Raw genomic sequence first — 10,657 nt, 5'->3', positions numbered from 1 at the left:
GTCCTTAAGTAATACTACATCCTAGCGCAGTGGTACGTTTAAAGTAGTGTGGCTTCAGTTTTAATTGTAGAAATACGACAACTTGTGTGTCACACTTACTTTTATTTGTTACGTTTGATTCTTGATTAAAAGTCATAGTAATTAATTGAATCGGTTGTTTTATGTGACTATTTTCACAGCCCGGCTATAGGTTTCGTCAGTGGAAAAACGAGGATGACTATCCAGATGCATAAGGTGTAGTAGAGAGTTCTTGATCTTCGTTTTTGGAGGATGGTGTCGCTCCGGGTTGATATGTGAACCTCTTTTGGAAATGCTTATATTTGTTGTGTGAGCGGTTATATGCACCGAACTCTTTGTGTTTTGAGACAAGTATCTTGTTGGATTACTTTTGTATTAAACAATGTTAAAATGTTTCAGGAAGCCCCCTTTAGCTGTGGGTTACTTTATTTGTGAAATTTCAATTTGAACTACTAAAGTTGATATGTGGTTCTTGTGTCCCAAATTAAAGGGATATCCAAATTAACATGAAACAACGCAAAGAGAATGTCGCATATTGCAATATGTGACGACAAGTAGATAAACGAATGTAGAAACTAACTTAAACATTAATTAAGACTCAAATAGAATCTTCTAATCAAACTACAAATTTTACCACTATATTTGCCATTTATTTCTTTCTAATGCAAATTATGTAACACAGCTTTAATTAATAGTCTAGGAAATGAAAATTCTGAGTATATTTGTCATTAACTCCCTATTATTTAGAATACCAATGTTGAACAATAATAAATTAAAAAGGAATTAAACATAATTGTAAAATAAAAAGATTAAAAAACCAAATAGTGAAGGTAACCAACCCTTAACAAAAAATTTCACAATTAACACTTAGAGAAATAAACTTAGAGAAAAAAAAAGGATTTTGAAAAGTCATCATTACTAATTGCATTGATTCGCGCAGAACTTCGTTTACTGCACCAAAACATCTTACTTCACTTACATCACAATTAATACATAAACCCATTTTTTCATCTATAATTTCAGATTTCAAACCCTTTGAAAGGTTGTTCAGTTCCATTGGTCTCCCAATTTCTCCAAAATTAAAGCTTTTAATTTCTTAACAAAAATGGCAAGCAACAACAAAAACAAAAACATTTCTTTGCCTTCAGAGGACGAACAAAGTTACCTACAGAGAAGGATGGAGTATCTAGAAGCAGAATTGAAATGGATGGACAGTCGTCGTGCTGAGAAGGAAAGCCAACTACAAGAAATGCAAAGTCGACTTCAGGAGTGCATACAGAGAAAGAGGAAGTTGGAAATCCCCAAGGGAGTTGCTGAGTGTTCGGCTGGGAGGGTTTCGAAAAGGCGGAGAACAGAGGGAATGACAGAGCACCAACAGAAGTACCAGGGGGGAGTGCACCAGCGGAGGGAGAAGAAGGTCATGACGCTGACGATGAAGGAGGAAACAGAGAGGTGGAGGAAGAGCCAGACACTGTGTCTGATGATGATGACGAAGACGAGGACGACGATGGTGTTGCTGATGCTGCAGCCCTTCAGGATCCTTTCTTTGTCATGGATCCAAACTTTGACGAGCCATCGGGACCTGAATCGTCTGATGTCCCGCCCTATGACTCTGGGTCCGGAACAGAGGCCTCGTCTTCCTCGTCTGCATCAAGCAACTCCGATCAGGAACGCTCTCCTCGCAACTACTACAACATGGTTTAACCCGCATCTTTCCTTTTTATTTTGGTTTTCCTTAGTTGTTGATGTTTCTGCTGTTAAAACAATATTTCTTTTGTGTCGTATAGATGTTTTTAGTTAATAATTTATGCAGTTTGTTCTGAATGTGTTAAAACAATATATCTTGGATGTCGTATATATGTGATGTAAGTAATTTGAATTAACTTTAATTTGAAATGGTTTTGTTGAATTGATGATCATATGAATGTTATGATATTATTTATGTTTATTTTGAATTGTTGATGTGATTCTGAAATTGATGATCATACCTCAGTGTTTGTTCTCATGAGTTTGGTCTGGTTGCTTGTATTATAGGATAAGTATGGTTTCAGATTTGTTAGGCTAATTTGGGTATTCTGTGTTTGAGTCTACCATGTTTGGGTTCTCTGTTTTAAGTTGCTAGTAAGGGCGCTAGTGCCATATTGATTAAAACTCCCGCCACCAATTCCTGACAACCATTTTACTACTATAGTGTTCATTTGATAGTCAATTAACAACTACCATTTAATCCTTTAAGGAAACCACTATTGAACTAAAGGGTACCACTATTGCACTTCAAAATATCTAACTAAATGTATTTAGGGTACCACTTATAAAATATAGGGTACCACTACATCAATTCACATGATTAGAAATAAGTTCCTTACATTCTACACATACTCTATGGCTCTATTTTTAGTCTTTGTCCTTCTTTATGCATACCCTGTGACAATAGGTCACATTAAGAGTATTTTATGTGAACCCACTTGCCTAAACACATACAAGGCACAGTTGTAGGGTTTTCATTGCCGTTACTTTTGGCGATTGACACGATTAAGTGAAACAAGCTAAGTAAGTGGATGGGAGATATGTAGCAATGGATTTATCCAATCACTAGCCTTTAAACCTTTAAACCTTGCCTTTAGGTGAGCCAACTTTGGGTAAGCCAACTTTGGCTTTTTGGTGTAGGCAAATGAGCCACGATTAAGTGAAACAAGCTAAGTAAATTGGATAACTAGCCTTTAAACCTGGCCTTTAGGTGAGCCAACTTTGGCTTTTTTGTGTAGGCAAATGAGCCTTGATGTGTAGCAGCTAAAATGTGTAGGTTAGTATCCCTTTATTCATGGGACTCCAAACGTTGATTACCATTACAATAGTAAAGGTTCTGCCAACTAGAAATGATATACTACTGTCAAAATAATGGGATTCATGAAATAATTTCAGGGTACCACTACATAATAGCTAGGTCCAATTATAAGAAAATAGGGTAACATTAACTTTTGTTAGGGTACCACTAGATATTCTGGGGGTATAAGTATGGTTGAAACAAATATCAAAGGGGGTGTAAGTATGGATGAACCATATATCTAACCAATAGCCACAAAAAAGGTTTTAATTAGGTACGATTACAAACATGTAGGATATTTTAAACTTCAGCAACCCCCTTGTTAGGAAAGTTACAAACATATGTATACTTCTACACCTGCACTTCTGATACATTTACAGTTTGGTTACAGTACCAGTGGAACTAGTTAGGCTTCCACTACAACATAAGAGAAAGGATTTTATGTTAATAAGGGAACCATAACCTAAATTGAGGCTACCACTATCAGAAAAGATGTTGTAATTCCTCCTTCCATTGATATGTTAGTCACAGAAAACTAATTTGTAGTTTTAATTCCACTAAACGTATTTATTATTCCAATACATTAATAGAGGAACCATGGTTGGTTCTAAGGGAACCCCAATACAATATATGTCATCAAAACAAACTAGTAAATACAAGGTAGTTACTTGCTTAAATTGACATTCACTATGAGCATTATCTACTGAAATTAATTAATCAACCACGCATTCATAGGATTCGAAGTTACTTCTAATTCATATTTTTTTACATTGATAAGTGAAAGGGATACAAGGCTAATATTTTACACCCTTAATTTTTTGGATGATTGATAATTGAAAGGGATACAATTATGTCAACCCTTAAAGTACATGACAAGGCCAACCACCAAAATAGTGAGAGAAAGCTTTACAATTTTGACCAACAATTGCTCCAATACATCAACCCTATGACATAAATTGTCAAATCCACTGTTGTTGACACTCCGAATGAGATCTTCATCCCGTGCCCATTGCTAGAAATTGCAAGATCTACATTTGTAGTAGGGCCTCCTGGGGTTAGCTTCGGAAAGGGAAATTTGAAATTCAGCTAACACATCCCCTCCACAATTGCATCTCTTCCCAGCAACCCAAATTATGTCAATGCTGGAGTTGTGAAATCTGCTTCCCCTAAAAACAGATGTTGAATTAGAACTCATAGTTAAGATTTGTGAAGATTCGTGAAGTGTATATTTCTAAACCCTCTGGGGATACGCTATAACCTTTTGTTCGGTTTTTTCTTTAAATTTCTTTGACAGGATGCACTATTTATAGGCCTTTGGATATCATTGATTTTGGCGGAAAGCCCATCACTAAATCCCGTCCTTATGAAAGTTTAAAATTTGAACTAACAAAGGGAATCAAACCCTTTGCCACGTCACAACGACTAAATATAAAGTTCAATCGGACACTTACATTTTTAAGTGGAATTTAACAAATTCCATCTTCATTATTTAATGTACATGTTGAGGTGGAATGATGTACATAATGATACCCTGCTTTGCTTCAGTGGTAGTATATTAAAAGTGGATGTCACATATAATATAAAAAGTTGAACTACAAGTCAATTTGCATGATTAGTGAATGAATAATGTGTTTAATGTGAATGGCACTAATTTATGACTAACACCGAAATTAATTGACACTAAATAATGGCAACTGGTTAGTACATCATATACCAATTTCGCATCATCACTTGCACGTTAATAAAGAGAAACAATTCAATTGGTCACTTAAGCACGATATGTAACTGTCAATAACCCACAATAAAATTACAATAGTTTTCCCTTGTACTACGCACACATGACATTGTTGTAAAGTATTTATCCTTTACAACCCCATACCGATCATATTGATGATAACCTCTTTAATGTGCAATAAAAAATGAAGGGTACCTTAACTTAAATCAAATACAATGAAGGTGCAAATGCATATTGAGTCATAGAGGGCTTGATTAGTAAGATGATCATTTTATCCCATTTAGTTTTGGTTTAATTCAACTAAGTCCACAAAGTAGCTATTGTACTACCTTAATGGTACCCTTCGGTACGTAGATGGTACCCTAGAGAAGGAAATTTATGTCAGTGTTACCTTTGGTATAGATAGTAGGTGTTTGCTAATATGAGTGGTGCCCTTTACCCGTTTGGTGGTACCCTAGAATTGTACTTGGCCATTTTTTTCCAATTTTGCATATGTACGTAGTTAAAACTTTAAACTCAACGAAGTTAAAGGCTATAGGTTCAATTTGTAGTAACAACCACAATTATAATGATTAAACTATGAAGTATACAATTGCAATACCATAGGGCTCGAGAAATGAATTACCGGAATCGGTCGTGTAGATAGAAATGAAAAAACACCGTATTCATAATTATGTTACGAATACCAAAACACATTACAACATCATTACCACTAGGAGCATTAAACAAAAACACGGGGAAGAAAATAAACGGGAGTCAAAAAAACACACGAAACAAACTAGACATTTGGAATCGGCAACAAAGAAAACTTTAACACTAGCTTTCTACTAATTCCCTCCCTTTTCATTTCTAAACCCCTAAACCCTTTCATATGTTCAGCGGTACCGTTTCAAATGTTCAGTGGTATCCTTTGATGTCTACTATGTGATCAGTGGTACCCTTTAATTTGTTCAGTGGTACCCTGTAACTCTTTAAGTGGTACCCTTTGATATCCACTGGATCCCACCATACCCACTTTTATGCGCTTAGTGGTACCACATGCTTTGATGTAAAAGACTATCAATTAAATTAAAACTAAATAGTACATCACATTCATTTAGAAACCAAAAGGAAGGCCCAAATTTGGTTACATTTTTCAGTGTCAAAAAGGTAGGCCCAAATTTGATTCAAACATTTTACAATCGTGGGTTCAGTATCAAAAAGAAAGGCCCAAATTTGGTTACATTTGTCAGATTCAGAAGTATGGCATTATCACTGAATACAACAGACTACACAACTGATCCTAACTCCTACATGATGCACCAGGAGTTGGTGGTGGAGTAGCGGGAGGCCTAGGACGTGGCAGTATTGGAACGAACCCTCCTTGCCTAGATGCAGCTGATGCGGGGGACACGGGGCTTCTCCACCCACAGACGGGGATCGGATAAGGAGCATTGGCAACTGGAAAATTAGAATAAGGAAAGTAGCCACCCTTGGAAGAAATCTGGGAACCATGAAATTGCTTAACACTGCCACCAACAGAGGTAAAGTACCTAATTGAACCATCCATATCCACCATTTGAATACCTCCAGCAGAATGTGGGCTGTATTGATAATGAGGGTGGTGCGGAAACATATTCGACTGAGTTGCCTGCATACATATCATGGCATAATTAAAGTAATATTTTTAATTCCACAAACATGGAAAAATAATAACAACAAAGTCAAAACAAATTACCTTTAGCGTGGTTGCTGAACTTGGAGTACCAAAGGGTACCTGTGCACCTGCTTTCTTTTTTGCTTCCGTGGTCTTAGACTTTTTGGCTGTCTTTCTTGGTTTCTCAAGGCACGACTTATACCTTGAATCAGTGGTGCAATGAGCAGGCCTCTAAGGTAGTGGAGGATCTTTAGGTATTACCGGAGGATCTTCCTCTACACCATTTTGGGGGTCACAACTACCTTGTCTTTGCGTCGAAGGTGTAGTATCATTTCCTTTTTCCCTGCAAACAGACGAGGGTGTACCAACTAACCCCTTCTTACTAACCACTGCAATCTTCTCATCCACTTGCAGTTCCAGAAGCTGCAATGCTTGCATGACCAGTGTAGTAGATTCAAGAAATGTCGATGCCTTGGAACACAACGAACCAAACCTGACCATCATTTTATCAAACCTACATACCTCTGCTGTTTTGTTAGGGTCATGGTAACAAACCTTGACCCATGTGTGCTTTCTTATGACGTCTTTCCTCCACCTCCTTAAGATGTATTTATCAGGGATTTCATAGCAATTACTCATCTCGTACACCTTTATCATGTGGCGACAGATGATGCCAGCACAATCAAACATCCTACAACCACACGAAACTTCTTTACTTGAACTATCATAAAGAAGCTTATACTCCCTCTTCCTCTTCGAAGGTTTCTCCTTCCTACAGTTTTTGGGTTTATACCAAACTCGATCTTCAACAATGTGTTCAGTCAAGTCATCAGAAAGTTTGTTTCTACGAATCTCACTCACATACATTACGCGACTGCACTCTCTTTGCACCTCCTTGAATTTGGCATCCGTGTACACTTTCTAGAAGACCAATTCAGCTGGAAAGTCACTATATGCTTGTCGAACATACCTCTCATTATTGTCATCAGCCCTTTTCTCACTAGTAGATCTAACCTCCAAGGCATCGACATACCGCTCAACAAACTCAGACAACAATGTGTTCTTGCTCAGGTATCCATCAAAAAAACCTATGAATACTCTCAACACGCTGCGTTGTTTTCATGCCAGCCCAAAACAAGTGCTTCAGATATACAGGAACCCACATCTGACGCTCCTCATACAACCCTGTCCATTACATTTTACTATAATTAATCACAATGTATGTAGGGCCTTGTTCAAACCAGAAGGTCCTCCACATTGGACACACCCCACAAACACAACAGAACAGAACACAGACACCACAAACCACAAACAAAAAAGTACAGGCAGAACAGAAAACAAAGACAATAACACAGCAAACAACAACACACACAAGCCATTACAAGGTCTCCATAAAAAGGCATTTACAGAAAACTTCCTCCTACAAATAAAAAGGTCATCTAATAATAGCCAAAACAAAAGAGGGGACATACATTAAACAGTAATACAAATCCTGTTAAATATTCAAGGACTTTAATACAAAAACAGGATCAAACCTGTTAGCCATTCATCAGCTTCTAATTCATGTTTCTTGATCACTGCTTGCCAATTACTCTCAAACTCTTCAGAATCTAGACTGTCATAAATTGCATTCTCGAGGTCCTCATGCATAGCTGGATAATTAGGGAGCTTGCCCAATTTCTTGCCAAATTTTTTAGTAATGTGCCAAATGCACCATCGATGAGTGCTTTCCTTCATGGTCACCTTCAACGCTTTCCTCATTGCCGGGTCTTGATCAGTGAGAATACCAATGGGTTTTTTCTCCCCCATACACCGCAGCCAGTTTGAGAAAACCCACTCAAAAGTTTCTGAAGTCTCACGGGATACCAGTGCACATCCAAACAAAATTGTTTGCCCGTGGTGATTGACCCCAACAAAGTTACAAAATGGTAACTTGTATTCGTTCGTAAGGTATGTAGAATCAAAAACCACTACGTCGCCAAATTCCTCGTAGGCAACCTGAATCCTTGCATCTACCCAAAGCACATCTTGTAGACGCCCCAACTCATCAACACGATACGTGTGGAAAAAATTAGAATTATCATCTACCATTCGCTTAAAGTAAGCAAACATGGCCTTTGTATCGCCCTCCTCAAATTGCTCCTTTCTTTTTTTCGCCACTTCTTCGTGAAGATCTTGCTGTGTGAATTGCATGTTGTCCCTACCATTTCTTTGTCGAGCCATACAGTTAAAAATCTGAGCTTCTGGAACTCCAGCTCTCCGATCATTCAACAATTGTTGCACCAAGTGGGGATTATCATTGAGGAACTTTTTCCTAAACTTTGTAATGTTTTTGGACTTGCTTAGAGTAGGGTTGTGACCGGCATGTTCAAGATGCACCCTCTTAATTAACCAGTCACCGTCCTTATTCACGGTGGCATTCAATTGTACAACATAATCCACTTTTTTGCTCTTCCTTTTTATCAACACTTCTTCACAAATTTGAGAATCATTCACAAATGTAGACCCGGTTTTCTTCCTCTTCCTTCCTGGCAAACCGTAGCATTCACAAGTCCATGTCACGTTCCTCTTATCCTTTGCATTCGCTCCTTTCCCTATTGTTGCTCCACACGACCGGACTACTCCAAAACCTTCCTGCTTACCATAATTCCTGAAATACTCGTCAATTTTTTGCCAACTGTCAAACACCATTCCCACAGTGGGAGGGGGAAGTGAAACCTCCACATTCGCAAACTCTTCAACCTCCACACTAATGTCCACATTACTCTTTCCTTTAGTAGGAGTTTTATAGGACTCTTCCCCAACATTCACCTAGATTCATTAAAATAATTAAAACCTAGATTCATTTAAATAATTAAATGAAGTGAATATAATAATTACTGCCATGATTATTATATATCACCAATAAATGACATAAAATAATGATTAATAAAAGACTAATGATTCAATCACAACACCCAAGTCATACATTCCCAAACAGATTGATTCTTAACAAATATTTAGTAGAATATTCTATCAATAAATAACCCATCCCCCAACAACAAACAATCAAAAACACCACAATTCAGAATTCCATGCTTACATGCCAATCATCGTTAAAATCAATCCCAAATGTGCATAAAATCAAGCCTTAATTTCAAGCCCTAACTCCACAGATTTTGAAATTAATGCCCACACCAAATACACAAGTCAAAGAACCGAAATAGATATACTGACGACCGACATAATAATAGAACAATCGAAAAAGTTACCTCCTTTAGCAATTCTTCAATTGCTGCAGCATGAGCTTCGTCTTCGCCAGCACCGTCTTGCTCCTCTGAACCACCGACAATAACGACTTCCTCCTCTAAATTTTCGACATCAGCGACTCCCTCTGCTGGAATACCTTCGACTTCCTCCGCAACGAAAACGTTCTCCCCTGCTGCCCAATGTCCCCCTACTGAACCACATTCAACCTCTATACAATTTTGTAAAAATGGATCATCCAATATTAACATCTTCCTTGCCATTTGGACTCATACAGAATTTCACTCTCAAATTTTGAAGGAGTTGAGGGGGGAAAGTATGGGGAAGTCAAACCATGGGAACGAAGAACAAAACCTAAGTGTGAGGAAGTCATAAAGAGAGTCAAAAAGTGTTTTTCGTATACGTATAAACATATAATACGCTTTTAACAAATACCTTCAATTCTCTTTTTTTTCCACAATTCTTCTGAACCCGTAATGCTTTTTTGGGCCCCCCCGTTACTTACCCACCCCGTTTCCAATGTTATGCATTTCTAAATGCATAACTTTCCTCCATTTCTAGTTCCTCGTACCGGAGGTAGTATATCACTTTCACTGTAACCCCAAACACATTTTATTTCCATACGCTAACCTTGTCGTTATCCCACCGTTAATAAATTCCGTTAGTGGGGCTCACTCTCCATTTATTAATATTTTTTTATCGATTTGCGCGTTTGAAAATGTTTAGTTAAAGATTTTGGGGGCTATTTTGGCCCTTATGGGTCCAAATTGATCTCAGATATGACAAAAAAATAGCGTAAATATCTTGTTTTGCTTATTCAGTAATGTCTCGATTTGCGTGTTTATATTTTAATATGTAAAATGAGGCATTTACGTTATTTTTTTGCCAAATCTGAGCTCAATTTGGATCCTAAAGGATTAAAATAGCCCCCCAAAACCTTTAGCGGAACACTTTCTAACGCGCAAATCGATAAAATAATATTAATTAATAGAAAGTGGGCCCCTCTAACGGAATTTATTAACAGCGGGATTACAGCAAGGTTATCGCATACCCTATGGAAACAAAATGTATTTGGGGTTACAGTGTAGAAAGTAATATATGTTGGGGCACAACTTAGATAAGTGAAATTAAGAGGGTTTTTATATTGAAAAAAAAAGCACAAAACAAAACAAACAAGCAAATTATATTCTACATAAAT

At 37.4% G+C, this 10,657-nt stretch overlaps 1 protein-coding gene across 1 annotated transcript; it reads right to left on the bottom strand.

The window, feature by feature from the left end:
• Positions 1–7,134: 7,134 nt before the first annotated feature.
• LOC110689088 (protein FAR1-RELATED SEQUENCE 5-like) lies at positions 7,135–9,722 on the bottom strand. The gene is made up of 4 exons (XM_021865820.1): positions 9,465–9,722; positions 7,739–9,024; positions 7,430–7,633; positions 7,135–7,321 (listed from the first exon to the last, which is right to left on the bottom strand). The coding sequence occupies exons 1-4, from the start codon at positions 9,720–9,722 to the stop codon at positions 7,135–7,137; spliced, it is 1,935 nt and encodes a 644-aa protein (XP_021721512.1).
• Between the last annotated feature and the right edge of the window lie 935 nt (positions 9,723–10,657).

The sequence above is a fragment of the Chenopodium quinoa genome, unplaced genomic scaffold (genome assembly GCF_001683475.1).
Source record: "Chenopodium quinoa cultivar QQ74 unplaced genomic scaffold, ASM168347v1, whole genome shotgun sequence".
Lineage (NCBI taxonomy): Eukaryota > Viridiplantae > Streptophyta > Magnoliopsida > Caryophyllales > Amaranthaceae > Chenopodium > Chenopodium quinoa.
This window is presented reverse-complemented; position numbering and strand designations above follow the sequence as displayed.

Bases quoted from the DNA above. Each gene is read 5' to 3' on its own strand.
- LOC110689088 (XM_021865820.1), bottom strand. From the start codon at position 9,722: ATGGCAAGGAAGATGTTAATATTGGATGATCCATTTTTACAAAATTGT. The intron at 7,634-7,738 runs GTTTTTGTATTA...TTTTATTTGTAG, and splicing joins TGGCTAACAGGTTTGATCCT to GAGGAAGTTTTCTGTAAATG. The intron at 7,322-7,429 runs GTGATTAATTAT...AAAACAACGCAG, and splicing joins AACAAGGCCCTACATACATT to CGTGTTGAGAGTATTCATAG.